This window comes from Cervus elaphus, chromosome X (assembly GCF_910594005.1).
Source record: "Cervus elaphus chromosome X, mCerEla1.1, whole genome shotgun sequence".
Classification (NCBI taxonomy): domain Eukaryota; kingdom Metazoa; phylum Chordata; class Mammalia; order Artiodactyla; family Cervidae; genus Cervus; species Cervus elaphus.
This window is the reverse complement of record NC_057848.1, coordinates 145,994,385-146,019,548: the sequence shown is the minus strand read 5'-3', so window position 1 is coordinate 146,019,548 and position 25,164 is coordinate 145,994,385. Positions and strand designations below refer to the sequence as shown.

The 25,164-nt window shown below is 35.4% G+C and overlaps 1 protein-coding gene across 1 annotated transcript in view; it reads left to right on the top strand.

The window, feature by feature from the left end:
* IL1RAPL1 (interleukin 1 receptor accessory protein like 1) overlaps positions 1–25,164 on the top strand; it is a 1,418,929-nt gene that overhangs the window by 1,101,043 nt on the left and 292,722 nt on the right. The window contains exon 6 of the mRNA XM_043896687.1: positions 5,223–5,297. Coding sequence (XP_043752622.1) covers positions 5,223–5,297 — 75 coding nt within the window. The remainder of the gene's footprint in view (positions 1–5,222; positions 5,298–25,164) is intronic.

Here is a 25,164-nt window from a genome sequence, read left to right as displayed (position 1 = left end):
CCACAGAGCATGTTTTACTGTCAGCTGAATAAATCTGTGAGTATTGTTTTGTGACCATACTTAGTTGGTAGATTTAAATAGGGTCATAAAGGAATTACCTGTGAGTATAGCACTCATCACGGGGCTTCCCTGGTAGCTCAGCTGGTAAAGAATGTGCTTGCAATGCAGGAGACCGGGTTTGATCCCTGGGTTGGGAAGATCCTCTGGGAAAGAAGTCAACCCACTCCAGTATTCCGGCCTGGAGAATTCCATGGACTGTATAGTCCATGGGGTCGCAAAGAGTCAGACACGACTGAGCGACCTTCACTTTCACTTCATAGTGCTCATCATGGGGTTTCAGTGGTAAAGAATCTGCCTGCAATGTAGGAGACTGGGGCTCGATCCCTGGGTCAGGAAGATCCCCTGGAGGAGGGCATGGCTACCCACTGTAGTACTCTTGCCTAGAGACTCCCATGGACAGAGGGGCCTGGCGGCTGCAGTCCATGCGATGCCAGAGTTGGACACGACTGACGGGGCTAAGCAGCGCAGCAGCATGGCCCTCATCACAATGCCTTATACAGGTGCTCTCATTTCATACATTCTTATGTAGAACTCCATGCCTTATTGGTCTTTTTCTATGTAGTACTTATTCTTCGCAGGTGCTTCCAAAAGGCACTTGCAATTGAGTCGTGGAGTTATATTTTAATTATTTATCTAGGTTGTAAGCTCTGTAAGGGTTAAAAGCTGAATTTTATCTTTGAATCCTTTACATTCCCAGTATATTGCTTGCACATCCAAAAGTCTTCCAAATGCCTTTGTTAAATTGTTTTTGAAGACGGACCAGTTGTCCTGCTCTTGAAACTAATGCAGGAAATATTCCTAATTATTTTTTTTGTGATTTTTATAGTCAGAATCTAAATGTCTTTTGAATTAGCTAATTCTCTACTTCATTATTTTACAGACGATAATATTTTTCTTCTCCAGCTACAAAGAATGCTAAATGCTACTATCCCAAACTTTGATGGGTATCATCATGTATTTTCCATCTAGTATGTCAAAGCATTTAATCTGTTATCCTTTTTAATCCTCACACCAAGCCATAAGGGGAAAATATCACATTTTATATATAAGGAAACTGAGACTCAGAGAGCTTAAATAAATTCTCTAACTTGCCAAGCCAACCGGGCAGAATCAGGAGTTACTAGACTCATGTCTCCCTGAAAACTATGTGTATTATCTTTCTTACTCCACCATAATGTTCTAAGAAACAAAGTAGAGAAGGCACTACTTAAAATACATTTTGAAAAATATCTGTGATTTTGAAAGAACAGATTTTTATGATAAGACAATTTTAAGTATCCAAGAGGTATTGATTGTTCTTAATAGTATTTGGGGGTCTAAAAATAAATTTTAGAGGGATGTCAAAGCAAAGATCCACTCATTCTAAATATTTCATACTTCTCTTTAAGATTATTAGAAAAATTTGAGAATACTGGCCTCATTACCCTGTCTCTTGTCACTTTTGCTTTGGAATATGGGATCCTATTATTTTGTTATTCCATAACCGAAGTGTACATGGCATGGGGAAAAAAGAGAGAAACTTCATCTCTTCATAATATTTGTAGAATGTTAACACAGAAATTATTCCTATATACAGTTTTGTATATACCAGCTTCTAGATGTTTCTCTAACTAGCAGCTGGTAAGCAGCACAAATGTTCTTTACAATTTCCTTTCTACTCTGAAGAATGATTTGTCAATCGGGACATATTAATAACTCTGTAAAAGAGTTTTTATTCTAAAATAAAGATTTTAATTTTAAAATAAAAATAATTTTTATTTTAAAATAACTATGTTATCTTTAATGTTGTCAATGGGGTGTTCTGAAAAATAAAATGAGAGCCTGAAAGTATATTCTTTGGTGGATGCATAATTAGCCAGAAAAACATCTCTACTGTTCTTGCTGTATATTTTTTTTTCATAGAAAAATGTGATTAGGATTTAAAATCAACCTGTGCTTCATATCACTACTGTCAGACTTGCATTATTTTTTCAATGATTTCACCTTTGTGTGTGTGTGTGTGAGAGAGAGAGAGAGAGAAAGGAGAGAAAGAAAATGCCCCCAAAGGCAAGTTGTTTTCTTGACAATAAAATGTCAGTTGGTCTAGTCATGGTCTAATGCTTATTACTTTTTTTTTGATTGAACTAGTTTGTTTGAGTTTCCTTCCAGTCCTACTTTTGCCCAAGCAGAAAATGAAGAGGGCTTTGTGTATGTGTGCATGTGGTCATTTTGTTTGGTCATTACCATTCCTGCATTTGTTTGCCAGTTCTGTCACTTCAATTCAACTAATATTTATTAAACACCTCAAGTGTCAGGAACATTCAAATAATGGGTAATTCAGCACCTTTCTTTTCTCTGTGGCAGCACAACTGGTCACCCTCAAGACTGTGGAGATGTATCTTAGCTTTAATGGTCCTCCCATTCACAGTCACATGTCAGATCTGAGGTCAGATAGATTCAGTTCACTTTTATCAAAGACAAGTGAATCATACAAGAAACATGTCTAAATGATATCCTCTTATAGCATAGTATCAAAACATCGAGATGACAGATTGCACAATATGAGTGCTCTGCTATAGTAGGTCACTGATTTGCGTGTCTTTGCTCTCCTAACACCTTGATCACACCTTGAGGGCAAACACTGCGCAGGGCTATAGTAGTTGCTTGATGGAATTTTCAAGGATCAGGTGATAAAGAATTGAGAGGCAAAGTTCCAGCAAGGACTCCAGCTAGTCTTTGCTCTGTCACTTTTGGCACACCGCTTGTGCTTTTTGCACCTCAGATCATTGATCTCTAAAACAAGAGAATTGACCCAGCTCCAAATTTTTCCACTATCGCTGTTTTTTTAACTTCTAATTACTATAAGAGATAAAGGCAGAAATCAAAGCTATTCCAAAGCCCCTGTCACAATGCCTAGCACATAACACTGCCCAATATACAGTACATCAGTTAAGTTGGATTAGACTTTTTTGGTTAAAATCTTGGACAAAATACTGATGTGTAAGATAAATAAAAGCAGAGATATTTTTGTCAAGAGAGGAGTAGGTGGCACAACCAAGTATGAAGTCAACTCCCCGTCCACCCCTTATCTCTGTCTGCATTTCATCTGCCCAGAGGGATGCTATGGAAACCATAGGGCTTTAGGGAACACAATCTAAAAATCAAAAAACTTAATAAGCTTAGAATTTTCTCTGGCTTGAGCATTCTATGCTTCCTCTGCTAACTTGGAGTTGTCCCATGAGGATAATATAAAAAGGTCTTAACGATGCAGTACTATGCCATGCAGTGGGTGGCGAATTGGAATGGAGAGCCATACAACCATTTGACATTTCTGAGCAAATGTCCTACATGGGGATTTTATTATCTTTCTCTACAGATAAATTAGTCTGGGATGTGTTTGAACAGAGAATATTTTTCTCAGCTACTTACTAAAACTGCTGAATTGTCTACTTGTAACTACACAGTCACAAGCTTTTCTAAACTGAGTTAATTTACTGAATAAGCTGGTTATTTTGACGCCATCAGTCAGTTTAGTTCAGTCTCTCAGTCATGTCTGACTCTTTGCGACCCCATGGACTGCAGCACACCAGGCTTCCCTGCCATAGTTGCTTTCAAACTTTACTGAAATTATTTGATAACCACAGCTTAGGACCTGTGGCTTTTTTAACCTATCAGTGGTAAACTGCTTTGCCAAAATTCAGTGAATAATCAACTTATTTAGCTGATAGGAGAATAAAAATCTGTTAAGATCACTGTAGGCAAGAAATACAAGTGTTTAAGGTTAATCAGAGTGATGTCAAATCTTCAAGAAGAATTTCAAAGTGATTTATCTCATCCTATTACCCTAGCTTTCCTCCCCCCTTCCTTCCCAGCCCGGTGTTAAATATTAATGAAGATGAATAATGTATTCAATTAGTTATGAACAAAAGCTGTTGATCCTATGTGAGGTTGGTCTTCCAAACCAGGACTCTTAAAACTCATCCCTGTTTTCCGAGTTAGGATGCATCATCCATTTGCACTGACTGTGTTTTCTGTGAAAGAAAGAGAGTGGTGAGCTGCCAAAGCAGATTGAATTCTTGAATCCTCTGGTGAGGAGGATATATGGCTGACTCGGGGCACTGCTGTCTTGATCAACCTTCCAGTTATCAACCACACTGGCATGCCCTCCTGGCAAGGAAGGAAGAAAGCCCTCAATGCAAAACCATTTAATTTTTCAGTCAATTTCAGCAACCCTTAATTGGTCGTTTCTGTACTTCCTACAGAGTTGAAGTTGCAGTGGCAGATTTCACAGGGACCTGGCAGGCTTTTTAGTCCGAGAGGGTAAGCAGGAGTCTTTAATGAAGGATCCCTGACTATTTGCCTAAAGTCCAGATTGTCTAGTTTAGCTCAGGATGAAGTATGCAGTGGGAAACCTATCTTCGAGATGCTTAATAGCCCACTCTTAGATCTGTGTGCTGATCATTGATAGACTGATAAGTGCACAGAGCAGTAATGTGTAGAAGCTAAAAATCAGACAGTATATCATGCAAATTAGCAATAAGTACTATTAAGTGTCACAGATAATAGCAATAAAGGGTTCTGACTAAATGGAAGTATCATTTTAAAATAGAACTTGGTGAGTATGTGCATGTTGGTATGCAGCTTTTAGTAATGTAATGCCACATTGCTTTCATTTATAGGAGATGTATGTGAGAAACACTTAATCTAATTACTAAATTATGGATTTTGAGGCAATGTGATCCAGAGTAGGGAATCTAGGAATGGGATTAAGAATAAATGGACAATATTATGCCTCCCAAAGTCATTGAAATGCATGATACAGTTATATGTGTATCTTTAATTAACACAGAGAAAATGTAGGGTACCCTTTAAAAAGGAAAACGTGGTGCAGATTGAAATATTTGGTAAAGTGCAATCATATGTTCATAAGGTCTGAGCAATCTTGATTCTGTGCTTCAGCGGTCTCATGTGACTGTCAATTTGGTAGTGTTATATTTGACTCATGTATAATCTAATCGCTTTTCAGCTTGCCTGAAGGTACTGCCTGCAATATGTAAGTCACTACCTGGTAAAATGCTTTGACACACTACTCAGAGAATGAGAAATATTTATGAAAATAAACTGTGTTCTCTCCTTCAGTTTATGCAGCATAACTCTAAGTCTGTATTATTATTGTTTTTCAGCCCCTCTGACAGATAAACCACCCAAGCTGTTGTATCCTGTGGAAAGCAAACTGACAATTCAGGAGACCCAGCTGGGTGAGTAATTCCTTAATTCTTGTTAGTACACTTTTCTTGTTACATTCTGACCATTACTAAGCCTAGATTGTAGCTTGGTGTAATACTCTGAGCTAAACCCATGTTTATTTAAAGGGAGCAAAATTAGAAAATACCAGCAAATATGGCATATTGCGTCCCGCCATGCCTGCATTAGGATTAAGTTGGACATATGGATGTCAAATCTCATGTGTTATTTAGATGATTGTTGAGAAATTAGGTGGTTGTTGAGAAATCAGATGGGCTGAGGGTTTTGCTGATATTATCTTGTCATTTTATAAGGCTTGAATTGGTTTTAAAACAAGTCATGTGAAACTATTTGACTTATAATACCCAGTTATACATTAAAGTACAGTTTTTGAAAATTGGGGGAAAGGGTAGAGATTCATTAAAATGAATGACACTATTACAGTTATGGATAATGTATTTATAAAATGTGAGCAAGTGACTTTTGATTAAAAGACTGAAACAGAAGAATATGGACAGAATATGTTCTGGTGAAAATATCTAGTTGGCCACAAATCTGAATTTTAACATATTTATCTTAGAGTTAAGTCTAGAGTTTCTTAGTCTGACTTATCTATACTCAGTTATACCAAATTATGGGAAATTTCCCCTCTTGTTTATAAATACATACAGCACATTCAATTATATTTTTTATTTGAAATATAGTATGCATGTGTGTCTATATCATAAACTTTAGCAGAAAATTATTTTCTTTTAGTGGTTTATTATGAAAAGTTATCAAAAGTGTAATTTTAGCCATATATTCATGGTTTTTAAGGAATATTTTGTTACATTAACCGTTTGAAAGTAGAAATGCATTTAATGAATACAACTAAAAAATTGATTGCCCATCCCTTATGTTATCAATGTTGTTATTGTTACTGAGGTGAGAATTTTGATCAAAATTGTAAATCTGTCTTCAAAATGAAGATTACAGATCTGATCATCTTACTAATAGCATATCCAAAGTTGTAGTGCAAAAAGGTAAGGTGATGATTTTAGAGACTATAAAATAATTGTAGTCAACAAATTTCCAACGTTGGAAATATTCACCAATTTTCAGTCATGAACATATGTAATTTTTATACAAGTCAGAGCATTAATATGTTTCTTTGCTGATAAGCCCAAGCCTTTGGATTAAATCCATCTTACATGCAAGTAGTTTTGTAATTGTCATTATTTTGAGGTGGGAAACCACAAGTAACATTAAAGCAATGCTATATATAAAACAAACATATTGAAATCGTATCATGCTCTTTACGCATGCTATGGTATATTGAGGTATATTAGATTTGGTATATTATTAGACTAGGTATATTATTGCTACTTTGAAAAGAAGTTTTGAAATATAAATTTTCATAAGTGACCATGTTCATATAGACCTTTCAGTAACCCCTAGGAAGATGTATTTCTAAGGAGTTATGCAAAACTATGAGTATCTTGTACCAAGGAGGAGTGGTTTATTGTACTAGTAATCTGTAATGAACATTGCCAAAGTGATATTAATTGTATCTCTGACAACATAATTCAAACAATTTTATGAAAGATGGCTGCTCATTGAGTTTCCTTATATTTTCCCTAAATTTTGAATATATCAGATTGTTCCCTGCCTTCTACTAAAATGTTCTACAAAATGGAATAAATAATTCATAAAGCTCTATTTTTAAAAAATTACTTTTCTTGAACAAAAAATTACAAAAACAAATCAAATCACATTGAAAAGATGAAAAATTTTATGCAAATTAGAAGGTGTGTCTGTATATTTGTTTGAGGAAAAATGGGCATGTCTGTTATCAAAATGCTCCAGAAAAATACTCTAATTAATTCCTTTATTGTCACTGTCTAAAGGAACTTGAGCTCACTTTAAATTCCAAGTAAACCATAGACATCAACCTGGGACTTATATTCTAGTCAACTTTTGTTTTATTTTCTGACTCCAGTTCTCCATGTGATAAATCATTTACTAGTTTGAGAAATTTAGCCTTAATCCATGAATTTTTGAGCAACAGTTGATTTGAAATAACTACCTTTTAGTGTTTTAGCTTTTATAGTATTGAGGTAGATGAACTAATCACAAAGGATAAGTGAAAATAGGAAACCATGTTAAGGGCCAAAAAAAGGAAGGACTCGAGATGCCTAAAATATGTTTGTTCTCTACAAGGTGTACTTTGATTTTTCAGCTCCTTTGGGGTTTGATTTTTGCCTTTTCCAGGTCTGAAAAAGCTATGACTTTGTATAGGCTCAAAATGTGTTATCAAATCCTAAGGAAGGGAACTGAATGAAGAGTCATGATGGCGGGGGGTAGTAAGGAGGGTGGCCAGGGTCAGTGAAAGGGAACCTGTAAATTATGCCAACTTTCAAGAGAAGGTAAAAATCTCCAACAAACTTTCATTGACCAAGAGCTCAGGGGTCTGACTCAACCTTGTCCTAAATTGAGGGTTAACCTCAGTGGTGAATAAAACTACTATGTGTATTAATTACAAGAGCAATCATTAGAAATTACACAAAGCTGAGTTAATACACGTCTGATGACCTAACATGAACATCTTGGCTAATTTAAACACATATCTAGCCAACAGATCCCCAGTTTGTGTGTGAATATATAAAACACGTTCATAATGACTTAGACAAAAGCACAAAATGCATAGATTCATCTTCATCTCCAAATTCTGCTTTCTCTGCTGTTTACTAGCCATGACTGCCTTTCACTTTCCACATCCCTCGCATCTTCCTTTTCTTCTAATTCTTTCATCTTCTCAAAACTGGAAAGATTCTGATAGTGATCATTTAAACTGTTTCAGTACAGAAAGCAAAAGGCACCAAAAATTTCAAAATACTTGGGAAAAAACTAATGTAATAGTAACTAAACTCATATAAAACATGTAAATTGGGTGGTTTTGAATTTCAATCAATATGGTGTTACAGCTAGCGATTATAAGTGGCATCTGTATGTTATTTCTAAATGTGAAAAAAAAGACTCTGTCTCTTTTAAATAACTTTCAGGCATCAGCAAATATGTGGACAGAACTTTCTTGGGCAAAAGGCCCAGAAATCACACTGTACAGTTCTGAAGGTCAATCCAGGGGGTGAGCCTGACTTACTCTTTTCAGGCAGCTATAGTCAAAGGAATCAAAGGACGTACACCATTGTCTTGCTGAACTTGAGCCCTAAGGATGTCAATCAGAGATGTGATCTTCTTATGGCCAGGAGCCCATTTTCAAAAACTTCTAGTCCAGAGGATGTTATGTTAATCATTACCAGACTTTCAAAGAGTAGAAATTCATTCCATCCTTGTCCGAGTGAGACACATTATACTTTATAACTTAGAATTTACTGAAAATTATCATTCATTACTCATCTAGATATGAGAAGTACTTTATTTAAATTTTGCTTTTTTTTTGCTTTAAAAATAACTTTATAGGTTAGTTTCATAGGTTAATTACAGATAGACCTTTGTAGGAAATACAGAAAAGAATTGTGTTTCTTACACTTTATATTGTAGAAACATTCTGCTTCTATTAAATATTCCCAGAAAGTACCCCTTTAATGGCTGTATGACATCCTTGTGAATGTCCCATAACTTCATAGATATTGCTGGAAATTTGGGTTTTTCCCAGTTTCATTATCATAAATAAAGATACAGTTATCTTTAGCCATACGTTTTCTGACTTATTTCAACAGGACAGATTGCTAAAAGGAAAATTACTGGGTAAAAGGAGATAATTTCTCCAAAGTTTCTTGATACATAGTTTTAGAATTCTTACCAGAGAAGTACAGACTCTCATTAGAAGTATTAGTGAATTTAATAACTTTTCATTTTTTTGATACATTGCATAAAATATTGTATCTTTATAACATAGGGCCCTTAAACAAAAATCTACTTTCCTTAAGTATCAGAATCATTTCTTCCTTCCCCATCTTAGCTCTTTCTTTTCATTCGCTGAATATGACTGTAGCTTCTTTTTTCAGGATTATCCACATTTGGAGGGGTTCAAATAAATCTAATCCATATTGTTGAAGAAATATAGAAATTTAATCAAATGTCTGCAGTCTCTATCCATTTTTTTCTCTTGCTTATGTTAATGCTCAACTGAAAACTTCCTCTAGAGTCTGTGTGTCTTAATATAAGTACATGGTAATTTTGTGATGTGCTTTGGGCATAGGGATTGTCAATAAATACTAATTGACAATAAGGTATACATGTTACAAAGGATACACATCTCCAGATTTTCTGTTAAAAAAATAATGAGACTGAACTGAATAAACAGTTCAACAGTGCTGTTGTTTTTCTTTAATATCCACTTCCTGTTGATAAATTTGTTAAAAAGAAACCTTGTGTATCAGACTGAGTTACAAGGATTCACCAGACATTGCCATCTCAAGGAAAGTGGTTGATGACAATATTGAAACCTCAAAGTTTTAAATGTCTGTCCTTGTAAAGGACACAGTACACATGTGACTAGATCCAATTTAACTACAGGCTAATTAAAATAAAATGTCACACTAGGACTTAACTAACACATCTTGCTCTGATACACCATATTATAGTTTGCCGAATTTTAAACTTCAAGCAGACTGAGGGGAAAATGTCCATACAATAGATCCTGATTGATAGTTTAATAGGAAAACTTTTTGTCATGAGAATTTTATGTTTCATTTTGTTGTTGTTCAGTTGCTAAGTCATGTCTGACTCTAACCCCATGAAATGTAGCATGCCAGGCTTCCTTGTCCTTCCTTGTCTTCCTGAGTTTGCTCAAACTCATGTCCGCTGAGTCAGTGATGCCATCCAACCATCTCATCCTGGTCACCCCCTTCTCCTTTTGCCCTCAATCTTTTCCAGCACCATGGTCTTTTCCAATGAGTCAGCTCCTTGCATCAGGTGGCCAAAGTCTTGGAGCTTCAGTTTCAGCATCAGTCCTTCCAATGAATAGTCAGGATTGATTGACCTGTAGGATTGACAGGTTTGATCTCCTTACAGTCCAAGTGACTCTCAAGAGTCTTCTCCAACACCACAGTTTGAAAGCATCAATTCTTCGGCACTCAGCTTTCTTTACGGTCCAACTCTCACATCCGTACATGACTATGTTTCATTTACTATCTTACTAAAGTAAGTGGTTATTGAAACATATTCTGCTTCAATCCTTTATATGTACTAGAACTTTGTGTGTGTGTGTATATATATATATATATATACATGTTATATATAGTGCATGGAATTTGTTGTATTACATATATTCTAGTCGAGTTTTTAATCCAAGAAAAGTATATAGGGAATTATTTTATGGAGTGAAAATTAGCTCTCTAACATTTACTGTCTAGGTCTATATTTTCATAGCTATTATTTTCTTGAAACAGAACACATACTATCTGAATAGTTACTTATTTAGGAAGACTGTTTCCTTTCTCAGGTAGGGAAGTTCTTAATGTCAGTATCCTAGAAACAAAACAATTCAGGTGTTAAATTTGATACCTAATTCTGAAAGTGACCTACAATACTGTTGATGCTAAAGAGTACTTTGTTGCTGAGTTATGCATCTGATTCAAATATGACCTTCCTTCACAGAGGTAAAAAAGTCAGGTTTGACTGTTTGGGCTTTTCCCATCTGTAAATACTCTTCTTGTTGTCATCAGCAAATGGAATGCTGTTGACTTTGGTTTTACTGCTCCATGGGGAATGTACAAACTATATTTTCACTGAAAAACTCATAGAAAGCACCATAAAACTTCCTTTTCACTCTGAATAAAAACGTTTGTATCTAAGTCTTGATTTGAGATGACAAATGATGTACTTTTTGCCCACTTAAGAAAGACATGCAGATCAACGGAGTTCTACCGCCTGAAATAAAACTTGCTAGACATAAATTAGAGCTTCTGGGAAAATAGACATCATGATTAAAGCGTGTAAAGGCAAATACAGAGTAGTGTTATAATTATTTAAACTAATGGCATTCAGTTCTACTCAGTACAAATTTATTGCACCAGGATGAATGAAAGTAATAACTCTTGACAGCTGTTGTGGTCTGATATCTTATTTTTGAAACCAAAAGGACCTTAAGAATTGTGATTTTTAAGCTGAAGAGGGATATTTTCATATTAGTATTTATGTAATATGTCATATCCTTATACAAATGATAAATCAATAAATGGAAACTAGTATTCACATTTTTAGATCATTATATGGCCTAACATGTATGATATGAATATTGAAGATTCTCAAAATCAGAGTCCTTAGTGCTAGAGAGGAAGAATAGGTTGGGGGGAAATGCAGCTTTGCATGTTCGCTTTAAAAATTGCTAACTAAAGACCCAGAGACTCAGACAATAAACTAGAGAGACTCAGAGAGAAACGGGAAGGGGCCATATAGGAATGGGAGAGTGGGAGGTTCAAAGTGTTGGGTGTAAGATAGACTTAAGGGTGTATTGTACAGCACAAGGAATATAGTCAATGTTTTGTAATAACCGTATATGGAAAGTAACCTTTAAAAATTGTATAAACTTGTTTTTAAAAAGTTCAAGAAGAGCTGAGTGGCAACAATGAGAACAAACGTACACTATTTTAAAAATAACTTACTCTTCTTAATATTAAGTGTCTTATTGCAGTTTCTCAGTTCAGAACAAAATCAAGCCAAAAAAAAAAAAAAAAAAACTGCTAGCTAAGCAGAAACCACACTTCCTTTTTAAGTATTATATGCTCAAGGCCTACTGCTAGGTCAGGCTTGAAACTCAAAGAAGATGGAAATGAAGGTTAGAGCAACTCCTGTGGGCCATTGATTTCTGAAAGTTTAGAAGTCAGTTGAAACATTTTTTAAAATGCTTTAAAAATGGAATAGAGAAACTGTAAGTGAATCTGCTTGTTCTTACTTTGGAAAAGGGCCAAAAGAGAGAAAAGGAATGAAGAAAACAAAGGTCCAGGAGAAAATGTCACAAAACCAATGCAGAGAGTCCTTGGAAATGTTCACCTCCTGGTGTAGTTCTGGTCTAGTTTGTTGGACACCAACGTGAATCATGTAGCTTGCTCTTTTGCTATAGCACTGAGTACAGTTTTGTTTGTTTGTGGTCAACTGAGAAACTAGATATGTGAAGCTCTTCACATTTCTAGATTTTGAAACTTTATGAAGTGGAGGGACTTTGATAGTTAGTGAGTCAAATTCTTCTCCTTAAACCGATGAGAAAACAGAGACCAAAAATGGCTACATGTTTCTGTATCATAAAATTTGCAAAAACAAACTTATCATTGCCACCATCATCATTTTTTTTGTTATTAATCATGACGATTATCATGTTATTATTTTGGTTACCTACAATAAAGAGGCAGCATATAGCAGTGGTTCCAAATTCAGGACAATCCAGCTCTACCACGTACTTCTGCTGAAATCTTTAACAAATAGCCCTCATTTTCCTAATCAGTAAAAAAGATACCATGATAATACCTAGCTCTATAGAGTTCGAATGGGCATTTAATGAAGTAACACATGTAAAGATTAGTACATTGCCTGGTATATGTTTAAGTGGTCTATATATGCTTGCTGCTATAAGTTGAGCTATTTTAATGCTACACAGACACACACAAACACACACACAGAATGCTGTATATATGAGATTTATGAAATGCATTTTGAATGCCAATGATTGTTTGATCTTGCTTATATTCAGTAAGCCTGTTAGTGTATAGTATAGACAATATTTTAGACAATTTCCATCTCTCATCTAAGAACATCTAAAAATATGCATACTAAATTTTTCAACTTAAATGAAACTGTGTCTTAAAGAAACTATTGATTTTAAATTAATTAATTCTTCAACAAATCTATCCAACTGCATGGCCATAACAGAAGAAAATGATTGCCAGCCTCTAAACATTGACCATGTAATGGACACTATACCACATGAATTTATCAGTAACCATCAAGAAGAAAGTAAGAGTGAAAAAATTACTTTTTCAAGTAAAGAAATTCAGATATGATATTTCTTAAGACAAAGGACATGAGAATAATTTACAAAACAAAGCATCAACCATTATGCCTGTCAAGTTCCTCCTGAAGGTTTTGAAAATAGTCTTATTCATTTTATAGAAAAATACTGCTTTTCCTCTGACAAGTACTATTATCACAAAGCTTTCTGAGTCATTCCTAATGATTGAAGTTTACCAGCATAGAAAAATGCAGTGAGTATCCTATGTTAACATAAACTTCTGTATTTGCAAAGTAAATGCCAACTTCTCAGAAGTAAACCTATCAAAGGACTTAATGGTGTAGAATATTGAAAGAAGTTTCAGAATAAGAATATGTACCACATGACTGATGTTCATTAAAACAGAAACTATAAAAAGACCCACATCATTTTAAATTTGAATATAAAGAGATGTTCATCCATAAATTTCCTTTTGAATTTTGGCTAAATAACTGAGCATTCCTAATTATATGCAGACTTTTCATGAAAAATAACTCGTGTTTGAATATGATTATAAAAAATAGGATGCCAGTATTTTATGGTCTAATGTTAACACACTTAGCATTCTAATCATACCTTACTCTACCAACTTACATACAGATTTGTGGGTAAATTGAATCATCATCATTTCAGAGAAGTGTTCCCTTCATTTTTGATTGATCTTTCATTGGTAGTGGCTTAACATGTCAGTTTTAAGAGACTCTGTCCCCCAGTCTCTTTTAAGCAGCTAATGTTCAATGAAAGATTTATATGCACAAGGGAAGTACTATAAAGTAACTCTGTGGTGAATTATTTTATATAAGATTCCTTTTGTAATTGAATAATTGCCCCTATAACATTTCTCTGTGTTAGTGGAGATTTTTACATTTTTGTAAGATGTGGTTCACTGATGCAAAACTGGCAAGTGGTATTTCTAATTAACCCAAATAAAGGATCAGCCACCTATCACTTCAGTATGTCTTCCTCTTGTCTATCAGTGGAAAATGATATCCCCTTTCTGACTTTTGCCTCCTCTGAGGAAATATTAAATATTTTTAATATTAAATATTTAATATAATTTTAATATTAAATATTTAATATTTTAAAATATTAAATATTTCCTCTGAGGAAATATTAAATTTTTCCCCAGTTATAACTGTTTAGTTATAACTGAGCATGAGATATTCTTGTTACTCCAACAATCTATCCTACCACATGAACAAATGTGTTTTTGTCCTCTTATAATAAGGAATTTTTTAGTGTTTCTGATAAATAGACAGTTCTGATTTGATCAATTATCCTGGCAAATTATTCTCAAAAATTCATGTGGTAGGGTAGATTGTTAGAGTAACAAGAATATCTCATGCTCAGTTATAACTAAACAGTTAATTTTCATAAGAGTTACATTGTGAAGGCCATCATACTATCTTGTCTGCCTTGATTTCCTTGAACAATATCCTAATGGAATGACTGCCAATATGACTGCCATTCCAAATGACTGTATCATTTGTTTTTCCATAGCTATAACCATTATTTCCAATTTGAAAGAGAGCGTTCTATATTTTGATGCTTCTAGAATTTATATGGACCTTTTCATTACATCATTCTGTTGACCCCTTCTTTTTTTCCTTCATATATTCCTATGTATTTAATAACATTTTTCTCTTTAATATAAAATGAAATTTGTTTTGTTTGTCCATGAATACCTAAACATTCATATTTTAAGATGTAACAAAATGTATGCTCCAAAACATGCCAGATAAGCCCAGTGCACAGAGTATCCAGAAAATTTTAAAACCTGCACCTCACCACGAACTCTCAAGAAGAGACCTGTCTTACAGTTTACCACATACAAGCCCAATGTTACTTTCTCAGAGAAACTAAGGATTTTAAAAAGTTTTATAGTTAGGATATATAAATTTTAATTGTAGCATATATTATCTGATCAAATAATTAAGAAAAGAAAAAAACTTGATAAAGAGTTTTTACTTTCCATTGGTCTGGTCAGAAGACACCTTCCATTTCCACTTCTGGTCCACAGTGAACATGAGAGAAAGACTTCAAGATCCTGAGGAGTCCAAGAAAGTCAATGCTCCCCTCTCCCCTCCCACTTCCCTGCAGTGATCTCAAACTTACAGGCAGGCTACAGGTTTTCTCAGTCTTGGAGAGTTTTTGTTTCCAGTTTAATAAAAGCAGGGCACTCACCTCAGACTTGCCTGACAAAGAATTGTGTTTGTAGAAACTTGGCAGTTCTTTGAGTAGGAAGAGAGTAAAGGAAAGTCCATTGCTTTTCTAGAAAAATTAAATCAAATTCATTCTGTCACTTCCAGCTATCACTAGAGATAGGGCACTCACAACATAGCGTGTTCTACGAAAATTTGAGATTGTTACCACAAATGTTCAGTAAGAAACCATTATAGGAAACAGCTTAGGGAAAGTTCAACAAATGTGTTTTTGTCCTCTTACAATAAGGAATTTTTTAGTGTTTCTGATAAATAGACAGTTCTGATTTGATCAATTATATTGGCAACTTTAGGACTTTTAATTTATTGATTAAAATTTTAAAATATTTTCTGAGTAATATGCCTAATTTTGGCCAAAATTACTTGAGATGCAATTAGACTGTTATTTTATACTCTGCTTATTATATACAACCTCTTATATATCACATATGATATTTATAAAAGGATAAATATACAAAGATAGTTTTCTTAGGTATAAATAGAATTTGCAGTGATTATTTTTTGACAAAGAGCCCTTCTCTATTTCCCATGAATAATGCATTTTTGCTCCAATGCTGTTGATTAGAATTTGCTACTAATTAGAGAGGAGGAGTAACATTTTTATGTAATGGAGATAAATAAGTGAATCTTAGATTAGATGAATATAAGAACTGTTCACTTCAGGTGATATTAAGTGTCACAGAGAACATGTTACTATATACTAAAGAAATTTAAACCAAGAGGGAATTCTTTTGACAAATTCCAGAGCATATAGGGCTTTATTTTCAGTCACTAACTATATACATGAAATAAAGTAGAGAAGGCAAGTAGATAAACAATTCAGAGGAAGGATAATCCAAAGAAGTTTATTTTTCTTCTCAAATACATATCTACTTCAAGCAAAAGTTAATTTGAGAAATTTGGAGGTACTGGGGATCAGCTTCCTGTGCCTAGATAATTTACACACGCAGGATCACGGGTTCTGATATTTCATCATCAGGGCTCTGATCACAAACATCAAATCACTTAAAAGGCAGGAGCAATGCTGGCTTCAAGGATGATGGGAACAATGCTAGAATTTTCTCTGTCTTTCCTCTCTCCTTCTTTCTGTTGATCATCATTCCTTATAGAGGTGGAGTGTGGCAAGGGGGTTGGGGACGCATACAGGGTGAGGACAGAGCTTTTCTCAGTTCTTCTAATCAGGAGGAGCTCTAACTAAAATTGGAGATTGCCTAAGGAGAAATTCTGATTGGCATAGCTTCGGTGGTGGTGGTTTAGTCGCTAAGTTGTATCAGACTCTTTTGTGACCCCATGGACTGTAGCCTGCCAGGATCCTCTGTCCCTTCGGATTTCCCAGGCAAGAATTCTGAAGCGGGTTGCCATTTCCGTCTCCAGGTATTTTCCTGACCCAGGAGTTGAACCCGCATCCCCTGCATTGGCAGGCAGATTCCTTACCACTGAGCCCCCAGGGAAGCCCATAGCTTTTGTTACAGATCTAAATGTGGAACAGATGAGTCTGGCATCAGAGTGAGGGGCATTGCCTCAGTGGTTGTTGTATGCTGTATTTCTCCTGTGGTGAGGAAGCCTGTATATTGTGCAGGTACATGAATGGGTGAATTGGGGTTGTACCAGTGGAAGATATTATCTGAGAATCAAAGAGTTAAGAGCAACACAGTTAATTGTGGAAGGAAAATCACCCCATCGGGTGTTACAGGAGTCATAGACATAAACAAGTGGGCAAATTCTCTAGTGTTCTGGCCCTACAGAGAAATAATTATACCTACTTTATTTTCATAGACTTTTGAAGTTGACGAAAGTAGAAATATTTGTCAATTATCCCAACAGATAGTTTTACTTCTCTCTCTACAAAATTTTCCTTGTATCTAAGTCCAAAGGCCCCATACTTGAAAGTGGGCACTGCCTAATTCACTTGCAAAGGTGTACAAAGAAAGAATGAACTATGGGATCCATAATTATCTTTGCCTTGTTCATTGGAGTCTATACATAGTGGCTTTTGTGAGTTTAATGCAATCGTCATTCCTATGTATAATTATCAGAGTGAAGATTTAGGGCAACAGAGAGTAGTAATCCTATAATGAGCATACCAAAAATTATAACAGAGTTTGTCAGACTCTGGGCTTATTTTGTTAAGGAAATTATCTTTGTAAATTAAGATAAATGTTAGGTTTGCTGCTTAAAGATAATATATTTGCCTGTTGCCTCAAAGATAAAGGCCAGCCTCTTCACCATCTGACCCCATTTTTTCCTACAGTTTCGGTTCCTCTCCTGCTTAGGTCACAGCACTGGCCAGGCACTCATGCAGTGGCTGCCATCTGGAAGTCCCTTGTGCCTGCTACTCACATTTTAAGATATATCTCAATGTCAATTTTATGAAGTCTTTCCTAACTCCATTCCTGCTGGGCAGAATTAAGTAACACTTGTCAAATACTAACAAGTTTCTTTTTCACATTTTTGTTAGAGGATTTCTCTCATCATTTGGTGTACATACCATTGTGTGTCAATTTCCGTTACTGCACTTGGAACTCTTAAAGAATGGACTACAGTGTTTTCATCTTCACACGCCTAAAATTTTGGTCAATACCTAATACACAGAAATATATGAATGAGCAAATAGTGTAGCATTTACTTAGCTTTAATACTCATAAATAAAAACCAGCATTTATAATTTACCCTTTCCTGTAGCTGCAAACTACAGAGTGACAGAATAAACCAAACTAAAACTGTTGGTTTTGATCTGATTGCCTGGTATGATTAAAGATCCTCTTTGATGGATGAGGGAGACAGATCAAGAAAGGCCTAGGAATCTGAGCCATGAAGATATAACTGGGAAGCCCAGCAATAAATCAAATTCAAATCAGACAGAGGAGGAAAAATCAGATCGCTATTGAAGGACAACAGAACAGTAGGTTGAGCTTGGAAAAACAAACAGAGGTTAAAAGAACAGTTACATATTACAGTTCAGCCAATAAACTGTTAATGGTTAGAGTTAAGTGGCATCTTGAGTTTAGGGCAGATCTCTAAAGTTTAGTCTATTAGACTCCATAATGTTAGAGAGGCAGAAGGAGAAATGGGTTCACTAGTTCCATTGATTACCTTCTTATTGTCTACTGGGCACAAGCTCTGCTAACAACTGCATATATAGGTATGTATAGGTAGGTAGGTAGCTAGATAGATAGAAATAGACATAGACACAAGCCTGTCTACAAAAGCTTTATATTATAATTTTGATTAACCTCAGGAATGATCCTTGTTCCTCAAGAATAGGCCAAGATTTTCTGTCCTTGTTTACAACTTCAGCCATAAGTGAATGTCAGCTCTCATTATATGAGCTTTTTAATCAACTGGAAAGTCAAGACCCTGTGGGTTCAGCTTTCCTTGGTTAATGATCATAATCTCTCTTTGCTCTTACAATATCTTACCTTTGCAAGACATTTTCATATGTTGTCTCATTTCATCTTTTTAACAGTCTGTGATGCTTGTATTGTGCTTCCATTTTATAGACTGTGACCGAAGCTTATGTGCTGTACTTCTTGGAACATTTCTATACACTACTGTATTGATTACTGTTTCTTTTTTCACTCCATTGTTAAATTCTAATTGTGAATAAATGCTCTCTTAAATCCATGACACTTCTGCAATATTTAGAATGGTTTCATATTATCCTTATGGACGACAATATTTAAAATGGTCTCATCCTTATGGACTGCTTCGTTTTATTTTATCCCACTGTTAACACATTCTGTGTCTCATCAAATAGAACATCTAGTAATAATGCAATTGAATATGAACTTGTCCTTGAAATGTTTCTCAGGTTTTTTTCCCTAGTCATTTGCATGGCTTCTGGATCTGCTTTTGTTCATCTTTGCCTCCTATTTCCTCATTCCCATTTTTTTGTACTTCTGCTCTCTCAAGTACATTTTAACAGACAGTTTTCTTCTTCTATTGATCTTCAAGCATGAAATTTCTTTTCAAGGCACTTAAGAAAATGGAAGTACTTAGAACATTCATGAACAGAATGTCCTGTGAGCTGCAAAAGTGAATGTGAAAAAAAGCAAATAGAAGAGCCCGTTAGTTCATCTGAGTTTTTACTCTTTAAAGACAGCAAATTGTAGTCCTTTCATAAAAACAAGCAAAAAGCAAGTGGTCTCATTTTACTTCTTAAAATAGACAAAGTAAAACTAATAATTGACATGTCAATTTACTGTGACTATTAATTCCCTGTGCACGAAGTTGGCTTTTGTTAATTTAAGGTTCGCATTTTCTTTCTGAATATAATTAACTGACTATACATAGATAAGTAATTGAAAGCCAATTCATGATTGCTTGAGCATTTAAAGTTAAAAATTATGTAGACATTAATAAATTATCATTAGAAAACCTGTAACAACTATATTAAAATTAATGTTAACCCAGAAGTTACATAGGACTTAGGATATTTTTATGACATTTTTAAGACATTTACATTTACAGAACATCATGCACATGGCTTGTAAATATATGTTAACTTTAAAGAACTTGGTGAGGTATTCATAGAAATTAAAATTCTTTTATAATGTAAATGTACTGAATTAACATAACAAAGTAATTTGCAATTTTCCCTCTGAGCTGACATGTACTAGGTCAAGGCCCCATAAATGATGGTATCAAAATGTGAATTTCCACCAACTGTGAAAATGCTTATACAAATGAAAGTAGCATAGTAACTAAGTTAACACTCCATTTTAAACTTCAGTGACTAAAAGGACCTAAGCATTAATTTATTTTATTTTCACAAAAGCAGAATATTGAAAACAAAATAAAGTTGACTTTATTCTAGCTTATGAGAACAGTTTCTCAATGGCGAAATAAGGCTAAGATTCTCTGTTGAAATAATAATAAATTCTCTTAAACACAGAGGAACAGCTTATGTTCAGTTTAGTAATTGGAACACATGTATTTCAATTATTTTTACATTATAAGTTAACATTTTCACTTTTAATTTTTTTTTCTCTTGATTAACAAGGTCCTTAGCATCATGGTATACTGACATGAGCCAATGGTCTAGTTTTGCCCCTGACTATTTGAGATTCTCAGTGGCCTGAAGATCTTCATCTCCAACTGTCTATAGCAATGATTTTTAACAAGAAATGAATGACATAAATACCTGTAGAACTTTTACAAAACACATACATCCAGTTTTCTATCTCACCTGCCTCACTTGTACTTGAAAACTTATTAGATCTGTAGGCTGAGAATCACTGTTCTCTGTCCTGTTGGGACTTTTAAGTTCTGTAAACAGGAAATTCTTATAGTAATGTCTCTATATCTGCATATATCTATGTCTATATCTCTCTATATTTGTATCTCTTCTGACCTAGTGAATCTGATGTTTTCTTTGTCATAATCATGATATCTATACCTTCTGGAGCTCTTTGCTATGCATATGAGGGAGCTTAACAGATACAAAAACTTCTGATTATCTCATCAGTCAGGTTGTTATTGTCAAGAAAGACAGACTCTGTAACTCAGGCATAGTGGGTACAAGTGAGATCTGAATATCCTTCCAAGTGGAAACTATGTACTATAATGCAGACTGAAAGTAGGGATGAAGTAGAGAAAGAGGGAGCTTCTCAAAGCCTAGTGGAAATTCAGCAACAATTTGAGTCACTTACCTTTCTGAAAGTAAGAAGATATTAAGCAGAAGATATTAAGAAGAGGTGGCAAGAATACACAGAAGAACTGTACAAAAAAGATCTTCAGAACCCAGATAATCATGATGGTGTGATCACTCACCTAGAGCCAGACATCCTGGAATGTGAAATCAAGTGGGCCTTAGGAAGCATCACTACCAACAAGCTAGTGGAGGTGATGGAATTCCAGTTGAACTATTTCAAATCCTAAAAAATGATGCTGTGAAAGTGCTGCACTCATTTGGAAATTTGGAAAACTCAGCAGTGGCCACAGGACTAGAAAAGTTCCGTTTTCATTGCAATCCCAAAGAAAGGCAATCCCAAAGAATGCTCAAACTACCACACAATTGCACTCATCTCACATGCTAGTAAAATAATGCTCAAAATTCTCCAAGCCAGGTTTCATCAATACGTGAACTGTGAACTACCAGATGTTCAAGCTGGTTTTAGAAAAGGCAGAGGAACCAGAGATCAAATTGCCAACATCCGCTGGATCATGGAAAAAGCAAGAGAGTTCCAGAAAAATATCTATTTCTGCTTTATTGACTATGCCAAAGCCTTTGACTGTGTGGATCACAAGAAACCGTGGAAAATACTGAAAGAAATGGGAATACCAGACTACCTGACCTGCCTCTTGAGAAACCTGTATGCAGGTCAGAAAGCAACAGTTAGAATTGGACCTGGAACAATAGACTGGTTCCAAATAAGAAAAGGAGTACGTCAAGGCTGTATATTGTCACCCTGCTTATTTAACTTCTATGCAGAGTACATCATGAGAAATGCTGGGCTGGATGAAGCACAAGCTGGAATCAAGATTGCCAGGAGAAATACCAATAACCTCAGATATGCAGATGACACCACCTTTATGGCAGAAAGTGAAGAAGAACTGAAGAGCATCTTGATGAAAGTGAAAGAGGAGAGTGAAAAGTTGGCTTAAAGCTCAACATTCAGAAAACTAAGATCATGGCATCTTGTCCCATTACTTCATGGCAAATAGATGGGGAAACAGTGGAAATAGTGGCAGACCATATTTTGGAGGGCTCCAAAATCACTGTAGATGTTGATTGCCGTCATGAAATTAAAAGACGCTTACTCCTTGGGAGAAAAGTTATGACCAACCTAAACAGTATATTAAAAAGTAGAGACGTTACTTTGCCAACAAAGGTCCGTCTAATCAAGGTTATGTTTTTTCCAGTAGTCATGTATGGATGTGAGAGTTGGACTATAAAGGAAGCTAAGCGCTGAAGAATTGATGCTTTTGAACTGTGGTGTTGGAGAGGACCCTTGAGAGTCCCTAGGACTGCAAGGAGATCCAGGAAGTCCACCCTAAAGGAAATCATTCCTGAATATTCATTGGAAGGACTGATGCTGAAGCTGAAACTCCAATACTTTGGCCACCTGATGAGAAGAACTGACTCATTTGAAAAGGCCCTGATGCTGGGAAAGATTGAAGGCGGGAGGAGAAGGGGACAACAGATGATAAGATGGTTGGATGGCATCACTGGCTCAACGGACATGAGTTTGAGTAAACTCTGGGAGTTGGTGATGGGCAGGGAGGCCTGGAGTGCTGCAATTCATGGGGTCGCAAAGAGTCAGACACGACTGAACAACTGAACTGAGCTGAAGAGAACCTTTCTGAAAACTTATCTCAACATCTTTATTAATTTTCTGTGGCTGTTATAATGAAAAAAAGACAAGAAGTTTTCAGCAAGAAATCAACAGAAATTTCTTCTCTCAACAATTCTAAAGGCCAGAAGTCTGAAATCAAGGACTGCACTCCCTCTCCAGGCTCTAGGGAAAAATCTTTGACTCCCTTAATGAGTGTTGGGAGGCAGTCAGCCCCTTTGATTTGTGATCACATCACTCCAGTCTCTGCCTTTAAGGTCATTCTTGCCCTCTTTCTCAGGTGTGAGTATATGTGTGTCTTGTCTTCCAGCTATCTCAAATCTCATTATGCTTTTCTTTTAGAAGACACTTGGCATAGAATTTAGGGCCCACGTGGAAAATCAAGAGTGATCTCACTTCAAAAGCCTTTAATTACATCTGAAAAATCTCATTTTCCAAATACAGGCACACCTTGGAAATATTGTGGGTTCACATCCAGACCACTGCAATAAAGATTGTAATAAAGTGAGTCACATGAATGTTTTGCTTTCCCAGTACATATAAAAGTTATATTTACCCTATATTATAGTCTATTAAGTGTATAATAGTGTTATATCTTAAAAGCAATATGCAGACCTTAATTAAAAATACTTTATTGCTAAAATATGCTAACTTTCAGGGAGTGGTAGTGGTAGAATCAAAGATCACCATAACACATGTAATAATAATGAAAAAGTGAAATACTGTGAGAATTACCATGTGACACAGAGACCCAAAGTGAGCAAATGCTGTTTGAAAACGATAGCAATAGAGTACCAAGGCAGGGTTGCCACAAACCTTCAGTTTGCAAAAACAAAACAAAAATAAAAACACCATATCTGCAAAGCTTCACATATCTGCTTCACAATAAAGTGAAGCACAATAAAACAAGATATGCCTGTAAAGTGATCACCATAGCTTCCAGAGATTAGGATCTAGGCATATATTTTGGGGACCAGCATTCAAACTACTACAGTATGTATCACATGTTCTGTTAATATTATATTCACAAAAGTATGATATTGAGTAAAAGTTCACAAGATGAATGAACAGTGAAGTGTTGACAAGAGCCCTCATTCAGTAATTATCAGGGTTTGCTCCTGTGTGTTTGTGCAGGAGCACGTGTATTATGTTTTGTGGTCTTTGTTTTTTCACCTGAAGAGTTATTTTTCCAGGTAGCCCTTGAGGTTAAATTGAGAAAGACATCATTACAAGTTGCCCATAACACAAGAGTTAAGTGCCTAATATAGGAAGCAAAGGGAACCCTTTCCCAAGGGGGAAAAAAGAAACAAAAGGACTGTCCTATAGTTCTGGGAGAGCAGAAAGTTTGACCATAACTCTTCAGAGGTGAATTTGGCAATATTCAGTTGTCTTTTTACACTTGGTAAGAGTTGACTCACCTATATTTATTAGAAACAAATGTCTGCTGATAAGTGGATTGATTATGTCTACTAATGGAAAGTCATATCTTGTTTCCAAACAAAATGTTCACAAATAAAATGTTAAAAATAATATATCTTTCTCCATTAGTAGACATTCTGATATCTAGCCATACCAATTATAAGCATAACTTCTTCAAACTACAGATAATCACTTATATTGTGCATTGTTCTAAGATTTATGATTCATAAGCAGAGTTATAATATTACATTAAAAGTTGTCAAGGTACTAAGATATAAGATGTTTAATCAAGCACTTGTTGAATGCTTGCCACATGACCAGTATTAGGCAGTGTGCTAAGTAAAACCAAGAAGACTGTACTGTGTGAGTTTAAAGAAGGGCTGTTTTCAAAAGCAGGGTCAAGCAAGGCCTCACTGTGAAAATGTTAGGTGAGCTATACCTTAGTTAAGAAGTCAGATTTAAGCAGACAGATATGAAGCATAACGGCATTGCTGAAAGACGACTCTTAGGAAAGGCAGTGAAATGAGGAAACACATGTTAGCTTTGGGAGCTGGGTGGTATTACAGCCAACTGAAGCAGTCAAGCCAGCTGACCTGATTAAAAGGAGTAGTACCAGAAAAATTATGAATTTAGATACATTTTCACCAAAGTGAAATCTTCACCCCACTGAAGGCTTAAATTTTTTCAAAAGAGGAAAGGAAGAGAGCCTAGTTGGTAAGGTGGTCTTGTAGTATACTGTAGAATGAGTAGGAGAAAAAAAAGCCAGTACCCTGGGAACCAATTGGGAAACTAATTACCTAGGTGAAAAGTAATAGACTAGCCTCTGAAAAAGGTCAGATTTTAGGGGGATCAGAGACAATCAGAGGTATAAATCTTGTTAATGTATCAACTAATAGAAAGTAAACTTGACAGAGAGAGGAGTTAAGAAAGTAAGTGTTAATTATGGCTGACTGGGAGG